This window comes from Oncorhynchus mykiss, chromosome 15 (genome assembly GCF_057628025.1).
Source record: "Oncorhynchus mykiss isolate SJ-2025 chromosome 15, ASM5762802v1, whole genome shotgun sequence".
In the NCBI taxonomy this organism is placed as follows: domain Eukaryota; kingdom Metazoa; phylum Chordata; class Actinopteri; order Salmoniformes; family Salmonidae; genus Oncorhynchus; species Oncorhynchus mykiss.
In genome coordinates, this window is record NC_143036.1 from 79,144,867 (window position 1) to 79,166,243 (window position 21,377).

Below are 21,377 nucleotides of genomic sequence, written 5' to 3' on the forward strand. Positions count from 1 at the left end.
GTAGAGTCCAGTAGAGTCCAGTAGAGTACAGTAGAGTCCTGTAGAGTCCAGTAGAGCCCAGTAGAGTCATGTAGAGTCCAGTAGAGCCCAGTAGAGTACAGTAGAGTACAGTAGAGTCCAGTACCTGCCACATCAAACTCTATCTCCAGTGAGACCTTGCTGGTGATGCTGGAGTCTCTCAGTAGCTGATTGGTCTCTTCCAAGGTGCTGTCCTCTGTAGGGATCCCGTTTATAGACAGGATACGGTCACCTATCTGCAAAATCCCACACCTGCAAAGTACACAAACACACATGACATCACAGTATTACCATGCTGTAACGAAAGCTAATGCACCCCCCTTTGGTTGTGAGGTAATAAATGAATTAGAATCTGACTCTGAATAATTAGCTAGTGTCTGGATTCATTTACTCGACCAGCATTGGACATGGTAGGGAAAGACAGATTCCACATCAATTCTATCTACACTAACCAACACACACACACACACACACACACACACACACACGGTCAGAAAAGTGTTTTTATATCGCCTCAATTAAACCTCCACCACTTTTCACGACATATCGGCTACTTCCTCTGATAATTGCTTGCTGCAGCTTCTCACATGAATCCCTGGTCCATTACATCAGCTGCCTTCATCTGGGGCTCGGCGGGAGGATATTCAAGCCCTTCCATGTTGCTGCAGGTTTCTATCATCTCGTTGGGATATGACTTGTATTTTACATTGACATTAAATATTAATATATAATAATTAATAAATATTAATATATAATAATTAATAAATAGTAATATATAATAATTAATAAATATTAATATAAAATAATGAATAAATATTAATATATAATAATTAATAAATATTAATATATAATAATTAATAAATATTAATATATAACAATGAATCAATATTCATATGTAACAATTAATAAATATTAATATATAATAATTAATAAATAGTAATATAAAATAATTAATAAATATTAAAATATAATAATTAATAAATATTAATATATAATAATTAATAAATTGTAATATATAATAATTATTAAATATTAATATATAATAATTAATAAATATTAATATATAATAATTAATAAATATTAATATATAATAATTAATAAATATTAATATATAATAATTAATAAATAGTAATATATAATAATTAATAAATATTAATATATAATAATTAATAAATATTAATATATAATAAGTAATAAATATTAATATATAATAAGTAATAAATATTAATATATAAAAAGTAATAAATATTAATATATAACAATTAATACATATTAATATATAATAATAAATAAAAATATTAATATATAATAATAATAATTAATAAATATGCATATAATAATGAATAAATATTAATATATAATAATTAATAAATATTCATATATAATATATATGAATAAATATTCATATATAATAATAATTTATAAATATCCACATATAATCATTAATACATATTCATATATATAATCTTTAATAAATATTAATATATAATAATTAATAAATATGCATATATAACAATTAATAAATATTAATATATAATAATTAATAAAAATAATAATATATAATAATGAATAAATATTAATATATAATAATAATGAATAAATATTAATACATAATAATGAATAAATATTAATATATAATAATAATGAATAAATATTCATATATATATATATATATATGAATAAATATTCATATATAATAATAATTTATAAATATCCACATATAATCATTAATAAATATTCATATATATAATCATTAATAAATATTCATATATATAATCATTAATAAATATTCATATATATAATCAGTAATAAATATGCATATATACTAATTCATAAATATTAATATACTGACCCTCCTAACAAAATTAACTTGTCCAACTACGACTCAGGAAACCGTGCAGTTTATTAGACTACAGATTTAAATAATGATTTGTTGTGTGGTCGTAACACTACGACTCAGGAAACCGTGCAGTTTATTAGGCTACAGATTAAATAATGATTTGTTGTGTGGTCGTAACACTATGACTCAGACTACAGATTAAATAATGATTTGTTGTGTGGTCGTAACACTACGACTCAGGAAACCGTGCAGTTTATTAGGCTACAGATTAAATAATGATTTGTTGTGTGGTCGTAACACTATGACTCAGACTACAGATTAAATAATGATTTGTTGTGTGGTCGTAACACTATGACTCAGACTACAGATTAAATAATGATTTGTTGTGTGGTCGTAACACTACGACTCAGGAAACCGTGCAGTTTATTAGGCTACAGATTAAATAATGATTTGTTGTGTGGTCGTAACACTACGACCCAGGAAACCGTGCAGTTTATTAGGCTACAGATTAAATAATGATTTGTTGTGTGGTCGTAACACTACGACTCAGGAAACCGTGCAGTTTATTAGGCTACAGATTAAATAATGATGTGTTGTGTGGTCGTAACACTACGACTCAGGAAACCGTGCAGTTTATTAGGCTACAGATTAAATAATGATTTGTTGTGTGGTCGTAACACTACGACTCAGGAAACCGTGCTGTTTATTAGGCTACAGATTAAATAATGATTTGTTGTGTGGTCGTAACACTACGACTCAGGAAACCGTGCAGTTTATCAGACTACAGATTAAATAATGATTTGTTGTGTGGTCGTAACACTACGACTCAGGAAACCGTGCAGTTTATCAGACTACAGATTAAATAATGATTTGTTGTGTGGTCGTAACACTACGACTCAGACTACAGATTAAATAATGATTTGTTGTGTGGTCGTAACACTACGACTCAGGAAACCGTGCAGTTTATTAGGCTACAGATTAAATAATGATTTGTTGTGTGGTCGTAACACTACGACTCAGACTACAGATTAAATAATGATTTGTTGTGTGGTCGTAACACTACGACTCAGGAAACCGTGCTGTTTATTAGGCTACAGATTAAATAATGATTTGTTGTGTGGTCGTAACACTACGACTCAGGAAACCGTGCAGTTTATTAGGCTACAGATTAAATAATGATTTGTTGTGTGGTCGTAACACTACGACTCAGGAAACCGTGCTGTTTATTAGGCTACAGATTAAATAATGATTTGTTGTGTGGTCGTAACACTACGACTCAGGAAACCGTGCAGTTTATTAGACTACAGATTAAATAATGATTTGTTGTGTGGTCGTAACACTACGACTCAGGAAACCGTGCTGTTTATTAGGCTACAGATTAAATAATGATTTGTTGTGTGGTCGTAACACTACGACTCAGACTACAGATTAAATAATGATTTGTTGTGTGGTCGTAACACTACGACTCAGGAAACCGTGCAGTTTATTAGACTACAGATTAAATAATGATTTGTTGTGTGGTCGTAACACTACGACTCAGGAAACCGTGCAGTTTATTAGGCTACAGATTAAATAATGATTTGTTGTGTGGTCGTAACACTACGACTCAGGAAACCGTGCAGTTTATTAGGCTACAGATTTAAATAATGATTTGTTGTGTGGTCGTAACACTACGACTCAGGAAACCGTGCAGTTTATTAGGCTACAGATTAAATAATGATTTGTTGTGTGGTCGTAACACTACGACTCAGGAAACCGTGCAGTTTATTAGGCTACAGATTAAATAATGATTTGTTGTGTGGTCGTAACACTACGACTCAGACTACAGATTAAATAATGATTTGTTGTGTGGTCGTAACACTACGACTCAGGAAACCGTGCAGTTTATTAGACTACAGATTAAATAATGATTTGTTGTGTGGTCGTAACACTACGACTCAGGAAACCGTGCAGTTTATTAGGCTACAGATTAAATAATGATTTGTTGTGTGGTCGTCCCACTACGACTCAGGAAACCGTGCAGTTTATTAGACTACAGATTAAATAATGATTTGTTGTGTGGTCGTAACACTACGACTCAGGAAACCGTGCAGTTTATTAGGCTACAGATTAAATAATGATTTGTTGTGTGGTCGTAACACTACGACTCAGGAAACCGTGCAGTTTATTAGACTACAGATTAAATAATGATTTGTTGTGTGGTCGTAACACTAAGACTCAGGAAACCGTGCAGTTTATTAGACTACAGATTTAAATAATGATTTGTTGTGTGGTCGTCCCACTATGACTCAGGAAACCGTGCAGTTTATTAGGCTACAGATTAAATAATGATTTGTTGTGTGGTCGTCCCACTACGACTCAGGAAACCGTGCAGTTTATTAGACTACAGATTAAATAATGATTTGTTGTGTGGTCGTAACACTACGACTCAGGAAACCGTGCAGTTTATTAGGCTACAGATTAAATAATGATTTGTTGTGTGGTCGTAACACTACGACTCAGACTACAGATTAAATAATGATTTGTTGTGTGGTCGTAACACTACGACTCAGGAAACCGTGCAGTTTATTAGACTACAGATTAAATAATGATTTGTTGTGTGGTCGTAACACTACGACTCAGACTACAGATTAAATAATGATTTGTTGTGTGGTCGTAACACTACGACTCAGGAAACCGTGCAGTTTATTAGACTACAGATTAAATAATGATTTGTTGTGTGGTCGTCCCACTACGACTCAGGAAACCGTGCAGTTTATTAGACTACAGATTAAATAATGATTTGTTGTGTGGTCGTCCCACTACGACTCAGGAAACCGTGCAGTTTATTAGACTACAGATTAAATAATGATTTGTTGTGTGGTCGTCCCTGTAACGGTTTTCCGTATGAGAAGGAGAGTCGGACCAAAATGCGGCGTGTCTATTGCAATCCATGTTTAATGAAGTAACACACTAAACACAAACACTATCAAAACAATAAACTTTAACGAAAACCGAAACAGCCTATACTTGTGTAACCTAACACAGAACAATGACACTAAGGACAATCACCCACGACAAACTCAAAGAATATGGCTGCCTAAATATGGTTCCCAATCAGAGACAACGATAAACACCTGCCTCTGATTGAGAACCACTTCAGACAGCCATAGACTTAGCTAGAACACCCCACTAGCTACAATCCCCATACAAACACACCACATACAAAAACCCATGCCACACCCTGGACTGACCAAATAAATAAAGATAAACACAAAATACTTTGACCAGGGTGTGACAGTCCCACTATGACTCAGGAAACCGTGCAGTTTATTAGGCTACAGATTAAATAATGATTTGTTGTGTGGTCGTCCCACTACGACTCAGACTACAGATTAAATAATGATTTGTTGTGTGGTCGTAACACTACGACTCAGGAAACCGTGCAGTTTATTAGGCTACAGATTTAAATAATGATTTGTTGTGTGGTCGTAACACTATGACTCAGACTACAGATTTAAATAATGATTTGTTGTGTGGTCGTCCCACTACGACTCAGGAAACCGTGCAGTTTATTAGGCTACAGATTAAATAATGATTTGTTGTGTGGTCGTCCCACTACGACTCAGACTACAGATTAAATAATGATTTGTTGTGTGGTCGTCCCACTACGACTCAGACTACAGATTAAATAATGATTTGTTGTGTGGTCGTAACACTACGACTCAGGAAACCGTGCAGTTTATTAGTCTACAGATTAAATAATGATGTGTTGTGTGGTCGTAACACTACGACTCAGGAAACCGTGCAGTTTATTAGGCTACAGATTAAATAATGATTTGTTGTGTGGTCGTAACACTACGACTCAGGAAACCGTGCAGTTTATTAGGCTACAGATTAAATAATGATTTGTTGTGTGGTCGTCCCACTACGACTCAGGAAACCGTGCAGTTTATTAGGCTACAGATTTAAATAATGATTTGTTGTGTGGTCGTCCCACTACGACTCAGGAAACCGTGCAGTTTATTAGGCTACAGATTAAATAATGATTTGTTGTGTGGTCGTCCCACTACGACTCAGACTACAGATTAAATAATGATTTGTTGTGTGGTCGTCCCACTACGACTCAGACTACAGATTAAATAATGATTTGTTGTGTGGTCGTCCCACTACGACTCAGACTACAGATTAAATAATGATTTGTTGTGTGGTCGTCCCACTACGACTCAGGAAACCGTGCAGTTTATTAGGCTACAGATTTAAATAATGATTTGTTGTGTGGTCGTAACACTACGACTCAGGAAACCGTGCAGTTTATTAGGCTACAGATTAAATAATGATTTGTTGTGTGGTCGTCCCACTACGACTCAGGAAACCGTGCAGTTTATTAGGCTACAGATTAAATAATGATTTGTTGTGTGGTCGTCCCACTACGACTCAGACTACAGATTAAATAATGATTTGTTGTGTGGTCGTAACACTACGACCCAGGAAACCGTGCAGTTTATTAGGCTACAGATTAAATAATGATTTGTTGTGTGGTCGTAACACTACGACTCAGGAAACCGTGCAGTTTATTAGGCTACAGATTTAAATAATGATTTGTTGTGTGGTCGTCCCACTACGACTCAGGAAACCGTGCAGTTTATTAGGCTACAGATTTAAATAATGATTTGTTGTGTGGTCGTCCCACTACGACTCAGGAAACCGTGCAGTTTATTAGGCTACAGATTTAAATAATGATTTGTTGTGTGGTCGTCCCACTACGACTCAGGAAACCGTGCAGTTTATTAGACTACAGATTAAATAATGATTTGTTGTGTGGTCGTAACACTACGACTCAGGAAACCGTGCAGTTTATTAGACTACAGATTAAATAATGATTTGTTGTGTGGTCGTAACACTACGACTCAGGAAACCGTGTAGTTTATTAGGCTACAGATTTAAATAATGATTTGTTGTGTGGTCGTAACACTATGACTCAGACTACAGATTAAATAATGATTTGTTGTGTGGTCGTAACACTACGACTCAGACTACAGATTAAATAATGATTTGTTGTGTGGTCGTAACACTACGACTCAGGAAACCGTGCAGTTTATTAGGCTACAGATTAAATAATGATTTGTTGTGTGGTCGTCCCACTACGACTCAGGAAACCGTGCAGTTTATTAGGCTACAGATTAAATAATGATTTGTTGTGTGGTCGTAACACTACGACTCAGACTACAGATTAAATAATGATTTGTTGTGTGGTCGTCCCACTACGACTCAGGTAACCGTGCAGTTTATTAGGCTACAGATTAAATAATGATGTGTTGTGTGGTCGTAACACTACGACTCAGACTACAGATTAAATAATGATTTGTTGTGTGGTCGTAACACTACGACTCAGGAAACCGTGCAGTTTATTAGGCTACAGATTAAATAATGATTTGTTGTGTGGTCGTCCCACTATGACTCAGGAAACCGTGCAGTTTATTAGGCTACAGATTTAAATAATGATGTGTTGTGTGGTCGTAACACTACGACTCAGACTACAGATTAAATAATGATTTGTTGTGTGGTCGTAACACTACGACTCAGGAAACCGTGCAGTTTATTAGGCTACAGATTAAATAATGATTTGTTGTGTGGTCGTAACACTACGACTCAGACTACAGATTAAATAATGATTTGTTGTGTGGTCGTAACACTACGACTCAGACTACAGATTAAATAATGATTTGTTGTGTGGTCGTCCCACTACGACTCAGGAAACCGTGCAGTTTATTAGGCTACAGATTAAATAATGATGTGTTGTTTGGTCGTAACACTACGACTCAGGAAACCGTGCAGTTTATTAGACTACAGATTTAAATAATGATTTGTTGTGTGGTCGTAACACTACGACTCAGACTACAGATTAAATAATGATTTGTTGTGTGGTCGTAACACTACGACTCAGGAAACCGTGCAGTTTATTAGACTACAGATTAAATAATGATTTGTTGTGTGGTCGTAACACTACGACTCAGACTACAGATTAAATAATGATTTGTTGTGTGGTCGTCCCACTACGACTCAGACTACAGATTAAATAATGATTTGTTGTGTGGTCGTAACACTACGACTCAGGAAACCGTGCAGTTTATTAGACTACAGATTAAATAATGATTTGTTGTGTGGTCGTAACACTACGACTCAGGAAACCGTGCTGTTTATTAGACTACAGATTAAATAATGATTTGTTGTGTGGTCGTAACACTACGACTCAGGAAACCGTGCAGTTTATTAGGCTACAGATTAAATAATGATTTGTTGTGTGGTCGTAACACTACGACTCAGACTACAGATTAAATAATGATTTGTTGTGTGGTCGTCCCACTACGACTCAGGAAACCGTGCAGTTTATTAGACTACAGATTAAATAATGATTTGTTGTGTGGTCGTCCCACTACGACTCAGGAAACCGTGCAGTTTATTAGACTACAGATTAAATAATGATTTGTTGTGTGGTCGTCCCTGTAACGGTTTTCCGTATGAGAAGGAGAGTCGGACCAAAATGCGGCGTGTCTATTGCAATCCATGTTTAATGAAGTAACACACTAAACACAAACACTATCAAAACAATAAACTTTAACGAAAACCGAAACAGCCTATACTTGTGTAACCTAACACAGAACAATGACACTAAGGACAATCACCCACGACAAACTCAAAGAATATGGCTGCCTAAATATGGTTCCCAATCAGAGACAACGATAAACACCTGCCTCTGATTGAGAACCACTTCAGACAGCCATAGACTTAGCTAGAACACCCCACAAGCTACAATCCCCATACAAACACACCACATACAAAAACCCATGCCACACCCTGGCCTGACCAAATAAATAAAGATAAACACAAAATACTTTGACCAGGGTGTGACAGTCCCACTATGACTCAGGAAACCGTGCAGTTTATTAGGCTACAGATTAAATAATGATTTGTTGTGTGGTCGTCCCACTACGACTCAGACTACAGATTAAATAATGATTTGTTGTGTGGTCGTAACACTACGACTCAGGAAACCGTGCAGTTTATTAGGCTACAGATTTAAATAATGATTTGTTGTGTGGTCGTAACACTATGACTCAGACTACAGATTTAAATAATGATTTGTTGTGTGGTCGTCCCACTACGACTCAGGAAACCGTGCAGTTTATTAGGCTACAGATTAAATAATGATTTGTTGTGTGGTCGTCCCACTACGACTCAGACTACAGATTAAATAATGATTTGTTGTGTGGTCGTAACACTACGACTCAGGAAACCGTGCAGTTTATTAGACTACAGATTAAATAATGATTTGTTGTGTGGTCGTCCCACTACGACTCAGACTACAGATTAAATAATGATTTGTTGTGTGGTCGTAACACTACGACTCAGACTACAGATTAAATAATGATTTGTTGTGTGGTCGTAACACTACGACTCAGACTACAGATTAAATAATGATTTGTTGTGTGGTCGTCCCACTACGACTCAGACTACAGATTAAATAATGATTTGTTGTGTGGTCGTAACACTAAGACTCAGGAAACCGTGCAGTTTATTAGGCTACAGATTAAATAATGATTTGTTGTGTGGTCGTCCCACTACGACTCAGGAAACCGTGCAGTTTATTAGTCTACAGATTAAATAATGATGTGTTGTCTGGTCGTAACACTACGACTCAGGAAACCGTGCAGTTTATTAGACTACAGATTTAAATAATGATTTGTTGTGTGGTCGTCCCACTACGACTCAGGAAACCGTGCAGTTTATTAGGCTACAGATTAAATAATGATTTGTTGTGTGGTCGTAACACTACGACTCAGACTACAGATTAAATAATGATTTGTTGTGTGGTCGTCCCACTACGACTCAGGTAACCGTGCAGTTTATTAGGCTACAGATTAAATAATGATGTGTTGTGTGGTCGTAACACTACGACTCAGACTACAGATTAAATAATGATTTGTTGTGTGGTCGTAACACTACGACTCAGGAAACCGTGCAGTTTATTAGGCTACAGATTTAAATAATGATGTGTTGTGTGGTCGTAACACTACGACTCAGACTACAGATTAAATAATGATTTGTTGTGTGGTCGTAACACTACGACTCAGGAAACCGTGCAGTTTATTAGGCTACAGATTAAATAATGATTTGTTGTGTGGTCGTCCCACTATGACTCAGGAAACCGTGCAGTTTATTAGGCTACAGATTTAAATAATGATTTGTTGTGTGGTCGTCCCACTACGACTCAGGAAACCGTGCAGTTTATTAGGCTACAGATTAAATAATGATTTGTTGTGTGGTCGTAACACTACGACTCAGGAAACCGTGCAGTTTATTAGGCTACAGATTAAATAATGATTTGTTGTTTGGTCGTAACACTACGACTCAGGAAACCGTGCAGTTTATTAGGCTACAGATTAAATAATGATTTGTTGTGTGGTCGTAACACTACGACTCAGACTACAGATTAAATAATGATTTGTTGTGTGGTCGTCCCACTACGACTCAGGAAACCGTGCAGTTTATTAGGCTACAGATTAAATAATGATGTGTTGTTTGGTCGTAACACTACGACTCAGACTACAGATTAAATAATGATTTGTTGTGTGGTCGTAACACTACGACTCAGGAAACCGTGCAGTTTATTAGACTACAGATTAAATAATGATTTGTTGTGTGGTCGTAACACTACGACTCAGGTAACCGTGCAGTTTATTAGGCTACAGATTAAATAATGATGTGTTGTTTGGTCGTAACACTACGACTCAGACTACAGATTAAATAATGATTTGTTGTGTGGTCGTCCCACTACGACTCAGGAAACCGTGCAGTTTATTAGACTACAGATTAAATAATGATTTGTTGTGTGGTCGTCCCTGTAACGGTTTTCCGTATGAGAAGGAGAGTCGGACCAAAATGCGGCGTGTCTATTGCAATCCATGTTTAATGAAGTAACACACTAAACACAAACACTATCAAAACAATAAACTTTAACGAAAACCGAAACAGCCTATACTTGTGTAACCTAACACAGAACAATGACACTAAGGACAATCACCCACGACAAACTCAAAGAATATGGCTGCCTAAATATGGTTCCCAATCAGAGACAACGATAAACACCTGCCTCTGATTGAGAACCACTTCAGACAGCCATAGACTTAGCTAGAACACCCCACTAGCTACAATCCCCATACAAACACACCACATACAAAAACCCATGCCACACCCTGGCCTGACCAAATAAATAAAGATAAACACAAAATACTTTGACCAGGGTGTGACAGTCCCACTATGACTCAGGAAACCGTGCAGTTTATTAGGCTACAGATTAAATAATGATTTGTTGTGTGGTCGTAACACTACGACTCAGGAAACCGTGCAGTTTATTAGACTACAGATTAAATAATGATTTGTTGTGTGGTCGTCCCACTACGACTCAGACTACAGATTAAATAATGATTTGTTGTGTGGTCGTCCCACTACGACTCAGACTACAGATTAAATAATGATTTGTTGTGTGGTCGTAACACTACGACTCAGGAAACCGTGCAGTTTATTAGGCTACAGATTTAAATAATGATTTGTTGTGTGGTCGTAACACTATGACTCAGACTACAGATTTAAATAATGATTTGTTGTGTGGTCGTCCCACTACGACTCAGGAAACCGTGCAGTTTATTAGGCTACAGATTAAATAATGATTTGTTGTGTGGTCGTCCCACTACGACTCAGACTACAGATTAAATAATGATTTGTTGTGTGGTCGTAACACTACGACTCAGGAAACCGTGCAGTTTATTAGACTACAGATTAAATAATGATTTGTTGTGTGGTCGTCCCACTACGACTCAGACTACAGATTAAATAATGATTTGTTGTGTGGTCGTAACACTACGACTCAGGAAACCGTGCAGTTTATTAGGCTACAGATTAAATAATGATTTGTTGTGTGGTCGTAACACTACGACTCAGGAAACCGTGCAGTTTATTAGGCTACAGATTAAATAATGATTTGTTGTGTGGTCGTAACACTATGACTCAGGAAACCGTGCAGTTTATTAGACTACAGATTTAAATAATGATTTGTTGTGTGGTCGTAACACTACGACTCAGACTACAGATTAAATAATGATTTGTTGTGTGGTCGTAACACTACGACTCAGGAAACCGTGCAGTTTATTAGGCTACAGATTAAATAATGATTTGTTGTGTGGTCGTAACACTACGACTCAGCCTACCTGCACTGTGTCTGCCTACCTGCACTGTATCTGCCTACCTGCACTGTGTCTGCCTACCTGCACTGTGTCTGCCTACCTGCACTGTGTCTGCCTACCTGCACTGTATCTGCCTACCTGCACTGTGTCTGCCTACCTGCACTGTGTCTGCCTACCTGCACTGTGTCTGCCTACCTGCACAGTATCTGCCTACCAGCACAGTGTCTGCCTACCTGCACAGTGTCTGCCTACCTGCACTGTGTCTGCCTACCTGCACGATGTCTGCCTACCTGCACAGTGTCTGCCTACCTGCACTGTGTCTGCATACCTGCACTGTGTCTGCCTACCTGCACTGTGTCTGCCTACCTGCACTGTATCTGCCTACCTGCACTGAATCTGCCTACCTGCACTGAATCTGCCTACCTGCACTGTATCTGCCTACCTGCACTGAATCTGCCTACCTGCACTGAATCTGCCTGCCTGCACGGTGTCTAACACAAACTGCGGTTATATCTTGACGTCAAAGCTCAGACGAACCAGTCAGTATTACTCTAGAGACATGTCTCTATACGTGTGTCAGTTTCAGCCTAAACAAACTGAAGAGATCAATCAACTGGGGCTACTTTTTCATCTGCATTCTTTGATGAACAAACTAAAAAAAATGTCAGATCTAAGAAGAACCCATCAAGTCGATAAGAAATTAGCCTGTTAATAACTGGGCTGCAGGTCTAGAATCAGATTACGATAGGAGAGCTGTTAATAACTGGGCTGCAGGTCTAGAATCAGATTACGATAGGAGAGCTGTTAATAACTGGGCTGCAGGTCTAGAATCAGATTAAGATATACAAAATATATTGAATCTATTTTGAATTCAGGCTGTAACACAACATGTGGAATAAATCAAGGGATGTGAATCATTTCTGAAGGCACTGCTATATCTGACTGAAACGTGTCTCATCTCCAAACACTCACAGTGAGTGGGAGTATACCACAGAATGACATAGAACATCTAGGCATCTCTATGGAGTATACCACAGAATGAAATAGAACATCTAGGCATCTCTATGGAGTATACCACAGAATGACATAGAACATCTAGGCATCTCTATGGAGTATACCACAGAATGAAATATAACATCTAGGCATCTCTATGGAGTATACCACAGAATGAAATAGAACATATAGGCATCTCTATGGAGTATACCACAGAATGAAATAGAACATCTAGGCATCTCTATGGAGTATACCACAGAATGAAATAGAACATCTAGGCATCTCTATGGAGTATACCACAGAATGAAATATAACATCTAGGCATCTCTATGGAGTATACCACAGAATGAAATAGAACATCTAGGCATCTCTATGGAGTATACCACAGAATGAAATATAACATCTAGGCATCTCTATGGAGTATACCACAGAATGAAATAGAACATCTAGGCATCTCTATGGAGTATACCACAGAATGAAATAGAACATCTAGGCATCTCTATGGAGTATACCACAGAATGACATAGAACATCTAGGCATCTCTATGGAGTATACCACAGAATGAAATATAACATCTAGGCATCTCTATGGAGTATACCACAGAATGAAATAGAACATATAGGCATCTCTATGGAGTATACCACAGAATGAAATAGAACATCTAGGCATCTCTATGGAGTATACCACAGAATGAAATAGAACATCTAGGCATCTCTATGGAGTATACCACAGAATGAAATATAACATCTAGGCATCTCTATGGAGTATACCACAGAATGAAATAGAACATCTAGGCATCTCTATGGAGTATACCACAGAATGAAATAGAACATCTAGGCATCTCTATGGAGTATACCACAGAATGACATAGAACATCTAGGCATCTCTATGGAGTATACCACAGAATGAAATAGAACATCTAGGCATCTAGGTCCTATTACTTCACTGTCGCTCTGTAGGAAAGGTTTAAAGACAGGCTATAGAAATGACATGATTGATTGATTGATTGATTGATTGATTGACAGATGTATCCTACCTCTCTGCAGGACTGTCTGGATCCAAATAGCCGATGAGCGGGGGTGAGGACAGGGTCTCTGTGGCAAACACCCCGCCCTGTAGCTGGATGCCAAACCCCATGAGAGAGTCACTGACCAGAATCACCTCAGTCGTCTCAGTGTGAACAACCTGACCAGCTAGACCCAGGGTACTGCTAGCCAGAGACACTGTGGAGAGGGAGAGAGAGAGAGAGAGAGAGAGAGAGAGAGAGAGAGAGAGAGAGAGAGAGACAGAGAGAGAGAGAGAGAGAGAGGGAGAGAGAGAGAGAGAGAGAGAGAGAGAGAGAGAGAGAGAGAAGCAGAGAGAGACAGAGAGAGAGAGAGAGAGAGAGCGAGAGAGAGAGAGAGAGAGACAGAGAGAGAGAGGAGAGAGAGAGCAAGAGAGAGAGAGAGAGACAGAGAGAGAGAGAAGCAGAGAGAGACAGAGAGAGAGAGAGAGAGAGAGAGAGAGAGAGAGAGAGGGGGGGGGGGAGAGAGAGAGATTAGATATACAGTAAGTCCTCAGTGGACAACCTAATATGAACTTGGCAGCAGACACACACACACCCTCCAGACTGACAGTGACGTTTCCTTTCCAATTAGACCAGGCATATGGAGTAGGAGTGGAGGTACACCAAGCAGAAAATTAGTCCTGCCATGAGGAAGCTTGACATTCAGCACTGACTCTCTCACACACACACACACACACACACACACACACACACACACACACACACACACACACACACACCCTTGTCGAAGCGTTGCATTGACTAACACACATTACATCTCCATGAATCTCAGCGCTACAGGAAATAAGACTCCTCACTGGATATACAAATAAATACCTCACGATCCACCAGACCGAAGCTACGTTCCCTCTCGCTCTGGAGGGGCAGACACGTCCGCACACAACCACAACGAGGAACTGTTCATATATACACTCTTAGAGAAAAAGGGGTTCTTAGGCTGTCCCCATAGGAGAAACCTCTTTTGGTTCCAGTTAGCTCACACCATACTACCTACAGAGAGATATCATGACCAGACTACCTACAGAGAGATATCATGACCACACCAGACTACCTACAGAGAGATATCATGATCACACCAGACTACCTACAGAGAGATATCATGATCACACCAGACTAACTACAGAGAGATATCATGACCAGACTACCTACAGAGAGATATCATGACCACACAAGACTACCTACAGAGAGATATCATGACCACACCAGACTACCTACAGAGAGATATCATGACCACACCAGATAAGAGGTTATAAAGATATTCATAAAATGTGTGGTTCGAGACCTGAATGCCGATTGGCTGACAGCTGTGGTATATCAGACCGCGTTGCGTCGGGCATAAGAACAGCCCTTAGTCGAGGTGTATTGGCCACACACACCACAAACCCCAGAGGTGCCTTATTGCTAAAAATAACATCTTATCTTTGATTAATTTCAGCTCTGTGTCCTCTCAATAACAATGAGTGAGTCCCAGATGGCACCCTATTCCCTATATAGTGCACTACTTTAGACCACATCCCTATTCCCTATATAGTGCACTACTTTAGACCAAGACCCTATTCCCTATATAGTGCACTACTTTAGACCACATCCCTATTCCCTATATAGTGCACTACTTTAGACCAAGACCCTATTCCCTATATAGTGCACTACTTTAGACCAAGACCCTATTCCCTATATAGTGCACTACTTTAGACCAGGGCCCTATTCCCTATATAGTGCACTACTTTAGACCAAGACCCTATTCCCTATATAGTGCACTACTTTAGACCAAGACCCTATTCCCTATATAGTACACTACTTTAGACCAGAGCCCTATTCCCTATATAGTGCACTACTTTAGACCAGAGCCCTATTCCCTATATAGTGCACTACTTTAGTCCAGAGCCCTATTCCCTATATAGTGCACTACTTTAGACCAGGGCCCTATTCCCTATATAGTGCACTACTTTAGTCCAGAGCCCTATTCCCTATATAGTGCACTACTTTAGTCCAGAGCCCTATTCCCTATATAGTGCACTACTTTAGACCAGGGCCCTATTCCCTATATAGTGCACTACTTTAGTCCAGAGCCCTATTCCCTATATAGTGCACTACTGTTGACCAGGGCCCAATAGGCCTCTGCTATTGAGAGGTAATAGGGGGCCATCTGAGATGCACTACTGTTGACCAGGGCCCAATAGGCCTCTGTTATTGAGAGGTAATAGGGGGCCATCTGAGATGCACTACTGTTGACCAGGGCCCAATAGGCCTCTGTTATTGAGAGGTAATAGGGGGCCATCTGAGATGCACTACTGTTGACCAGGGCCCAATAGGCCTCTGCTATTGAGAAGTAATAGGGGGCCATCTGAGATTCATTCAAGGTCATTGTAGGAATATTTGAATAACTTTTTGAGATTATTCAGATTAGACATAATTAGGGATCACTTGATGAGGATTAATGAGCTTTTCATCCTTACAATACTTTGAGATAATTGCCCTGAGAAATGAGCGGTTAATTATGATATAATTCAGTCATAACAGAGGGGACGGAGAAAACTGTTTCCTTTTCAGGTCGACACGTTTAATCGGACAGTCCGTGTACAGAGGTTGTAGAGCAGAGAACTTGTTCACTCAGTTGCGACCAGGTTGTAGAACAGAGGGTATTGATTAGGAGAATAAACCCTGTTGACCACTCAGTTGGGACCAGGTTGTAGAACAGAGGGTATTGACTAGAAGTATAAACCCTGTTGACCACTCAGTTGGGACCAGGTTGTAGAACAGAGGGTATTGATTAGGAGTATAAACCCTGTTGACCACTCAGTTGGGACCAGGTTGTAGAACAGAGGGTATTGATTAGGAGTATAAACCCTGTTGACCACTCAGTTGGGACCAGGTTGTAGAACAGAGGGTATTGATTAGGAGTATAAACCCTGTTGACCACTCAGTTGGGACCAGGTTGTAGAACAGAGGGTATTGATTAGGAGTATAAACCCTGTTGACCACTCAGTTGGGACCAGGTTGTAGAACAGAGGGTATTGATTAGGAGTATAAACCCTGTTGACCACTCAGTTGGGACCAGGTTGTAGAACAGAGGGTATTGATTAGGAGTATAAACCCTGTTGACCACTCAGTTGGGACCAGGTTGTAGAACAGAGGGTATTGACTAGGAGAATAAACCCTGTTGACCACTCAGTTGGGACCAGGTTGTAAAACAGAGGGTATTGATTAGGAGTATAAACCCTGTTAACCACTCAGTTGGGACCAGGTTGTAGAACAGAGGGTATTGACTAGAAGTATAAACCCTGTTGACCACTCAGTTGGGACCAGGTTGTAGAACAGAGGGTATTGACTAGGAGTATAAACCCTGTTAACCACTCAGTTGGGACCAGGTTGTAGAACAGAGGGTATTGATTAGGAGTATAAACCCTGTTGACCACTCAGTTGGGACCAGGTTGTAGAACAGAGGGTATTGACTAGGAGTATAAACCCTGTTAACCACCCAGTTGGGAACAGAGTTAGATTGGATTAGAGATTAGAGAAACTTCACTATCCCATCAGGGGGAAATTAATTTGGTCATGTGCTTAACAAGACTGTCCTCTTGCTCTGTCTCTGTCCTACTCTCTCTCTCTCTCTGTCCTACCCTCTCTCTCTCTCTGTCCTACTCTCTCTCTCTCTCTCTCTCTCTCTCTCTCTCTCTCTGTCCTACTCTCTCTCTCTCTCTCTCTCTCTCTGTCCTACTCTCTCTCTCTCTCTGTCCTACTCTCTCTCTCTCTGTCCTACTCTCTCTCTCTCTCTCTTCTTTCCTCCTTGGTCTGGTGTCAACCTTTTAATTGCATCTACCAGGAGTGACCATGCTCCCACCAGTCTCTGCTGGTCTACCAGGTGTGACCATGCTCCCACCAGGCTCTGCTGGTCTACCAGGAGTGACCATGCTCCCACCAGGCTCTGCTGGTCTACCAGGAGTGACCATGCTCCCACCAGTCTCTGGTCTACCAGGAGTGACCATGCTCCCACTAGTCTCTGGTCTACCAGGAGTGACCATGCTCCCACCAGTCTCTGGTCTACCAGGAGTGACCATGCTCCCACCAGTCTCTGCTGGTCTACCAGGAGTGACCATGCTCACACCAGTCTCTGCTGGTCTACCAGGAGTGACCATGCTCCCACCAGTCTCTGCTGGTCTACCAGGAGTGACCATGCTCCCACCAGTCTCTGGTCTACCAGGAGTGACCATGCTCCCACCAGTCTCTGCTGGTCTACCAGGAGTGACCATGCTCCCACCAGTCTCTGCTGGTCTACCAGGAGTGACCATGCTCCCACCAGTCTCTGCTGGTCTACCAGGAGTGACCATGCTCCCACCAGTCTCTGCTGGTCTACCAGGAGTGACCATGCTCCCACTAGTCTCTGGTCTACCAGGAGTGACCATGCTCCCACCAGTCTCTGCTGGTCTACCAGGAGTGACCATGCTTCCACCAGTCTCTGCTTGTCTACCAGGAGTGACCATGCTCCCACTAGTCTCTGCTGGTCTACCAGGAGTGACCATGCTCCCACCAGGCTCTGCTGGTCTACCAGGTGTGACCATGCTCCCACCAGGCTCTGCTGGTCTACCAGGTGTGACCATGCTCCCACCAGTCTCTGCTGGTCTACCAGGACTGACCATGCTCCCACCAGTCTCTGCTGGTCTACCAGGAGTGACCATGCTCCCACTAGTCTCTGCTGGTCTACCAGGAGTGACCATGCTCCCACCAGGCTCTGCTGGTCTACCAGGAGTGACCATGCTCCCACCAGTCTCTGCTGGTCTACCAGGTGTGACCATGCTCCCACCAGTCTCTACTGGTCTACCAGGAGTGACCATGCTCCCACCAGTCTCTGCTGGTCTACCAGGAGTGACCATGCTCCCACCAGTCTCTGCTGGTCTACCAGGTGTGACCATGCTCCCACCAGTCTCTGGTCTACCAGGAGTGACCATGCTCCCACCAGTCTCTGCTGGTCTACCAGGAGTGACCATGCTCCCACCAGTCTCTGCTGGTCTACCAGGTGTGACCATGCTCCCACCAGTCTCTACTGGTCTACCAGGAGTGACCATGCTCCCACCAGTCTCTGCTGGTCTACCAGGAGTGACCATGCTCCCACCAGTCTCTGCTGGTCTACCAGGTGTGACCATGCTCCCACCAGTCTCTGCTGGTCTACCAGGTGTGACCATGCTCCCACCAGTCTCTACTGGTCTACCAGGAGTGACCATGCTCCCACCAGTCTCTGCTGGTCTACCAGGAGTGACCATGCTCCCACCAGTCTCTGCTGGTCTACCAGGTGTGACCATGCTCCCACCAGTCTCTGGTCTACCAGGAGTGACCATGCTCCCACCAGTCTCTGCTGGTCTACCAGGAGTGACCATGCTCCCACCAGTCTCTGCTGGTCTACCAGGTGTGACCATGCTCCCACCAGTCTCTACTGGTCTACCAGGAGTGACCATGCTCCCACCAGTCTCTGCTGGTCTACCAGGAGTGACCATGCTCCCACCAGTCTCTGCTGGTCTACCAGGTGTGACCATGCTCCCACCAGTCTCTGCTGGTCTACCAGGAGTGACCATGCTCCCACCAGTCTCTGCTGGTCTACCAGGAGTGACCATGTTCCCACCAGTCTCTGCTGGTCTACCAGGAGTGACCATGCTCCCACCAGTCTCTGCTGGTCTACCAGGAGTGACCATGCTCCCACCAGTCTCTACTGGTCTACCAGGAGTGACCATGCTCCCACCAGTCTCTGCTGGTCTACCAGGAGTGACCATGCTCCCACCAGTCTCTGCTGGTCTACCAGGAGTGACCATGCTCCCACCAGTCTCTACTGGTCTACCAGGAGTGACCATGCTCCCACCAGTCTCTGCTGGTCTACCAGGAGTGACCATGCTCCCACCAGTCTCTGCTGGTCTACCAGGAGTGACCATGCTCCCACCAGGCTCTGCTGGTCTACCAGGAGTGACCATGCTCCCACCAGTCTCTGCTGGTCTACCAGGAGTGACCATGCTCCCACCAGTCTCTGCTGGTCTACCAGGAGTGACCATGCTCCCACCAGTCTCTGCTGGTCTACCAGGAGTGACCATGCTCCCACCAGTCTCTGCTGGTCTACCAGGAGTGACCATGCTCCCACCAGTCTCTGCTGGTCTACCAGGAGTGACCATGCTCCCACCAGTCTCTGCTGGTCTACCAGGAGTGACCATGCTCCCACCAGTCTCTGCTGGTCTACCAGGTGTGACCATGCTCCCACCAGTCTCTGCTGGTCTACCAGGAGTGACCATGCTCCCACCAGTCTCTGCTGGTCTACCAGGAGTGACCGTGCTCCCACCAGTCTCTGCTGGTCTACCAGGAGTGACCATGCTCCCACCAGTCTCTGCTGGTCTACCAGGAGTGACCATGCTCCTACCAGTCTCTGGTCTACCAGGAGTGACCATGCTCCCACCAGTCTCTGGTCTACCAGGAGTGACCATGCTCCCACCAGTCTCTGCTGGTCTACCAGGAGTGACCATGCTCCCACCAGTCTCTGCTGGTCTACCAGGAGTGACCATGCTCCCACCAGGCTCTGCTGGTCTACCAGGAGTGACCATGCTCCCACCAGGCTCTGCTGGTCTACCAGGAGTGACCATGCTCCCACCAGTCTCCTCTGGTCTACCAGGAGTGACCATGCTCCCACCAGTCTCTGCTGGTCTACCAGGAGTGACCATGCTCCCACCAGTCTCCTCTGGTCTACCAGGAGTGACCATGCTCCCACCAGTCTCCTCTGGTCTACCAGGTGTGACCATGCTCCCACCAGTCTCTGCTGGTCTACCAGGAGTGACCATGCTCCCACCAGTCTCTGCTGGTCTACCAGGAGTGACCATGCTCCCACCAGGCTCTGCTGGTCTACCAGGAGTGACCATGCTCCCACCAGGCTCTGCTGGTCTACCAGGAGTGACCATGCTCCCACCAGTCTCTGCTGGTCTACCAGGAGTGACCATGCTATTTCCATAAAGTGTCATTATTGAGACGGTAATACGTTCTGCCGTAGGGAAGAATCCTATTAAACGCAAATATGAATTTAAACATTAAAAGGACACGATTGGCTCTGAAGGTCCTTGGCGTCACGGTCCTTGGCGTCATGGCAACCCTACGCGGTTAACCCGCCTTGACGACGAGGCTGAGTCGGCGTGAGCCCCGGGCGAATTTACAAACTTCAAAGAGTCTCTTTCTTTTGTTAAATCCTTCCCCTTTTCTGTCCATTTCCTGATCC

The 21,377-nt window shown here is 41.8% G+C and overlaps 1 protein-coding gene across 26 annotated transcripts in view; it reads right to left on the minus strand.

The window, feature by feature from the left end:
• Nucleotides 1–21,377, minus strand: part of LOC118938861 (glutamate receptor-interacting protein 1) — a 722,511-nt gene that overhangs the window by 60,450 nt on the left and 640,684 nt on the right. For all 26 annotated transcript variants that reach the window (XM_090201312.1, XM_090201307.1, XM_090201305.1 and 23 more), the window contains 2 exons: nt 14,111–14,297; nt 125–270 (listed from right to left, as the gene is read on the minus strand). In XM_090201312.1, the coding sequence (XP_090057438.1) occupies nt 125–270; nt 14,111–14,297 (333 nt within the window). The remainder of the gene's footprint in view (nt 1–124; nt 271–14,110; nt 14,298–21,377) is intronic.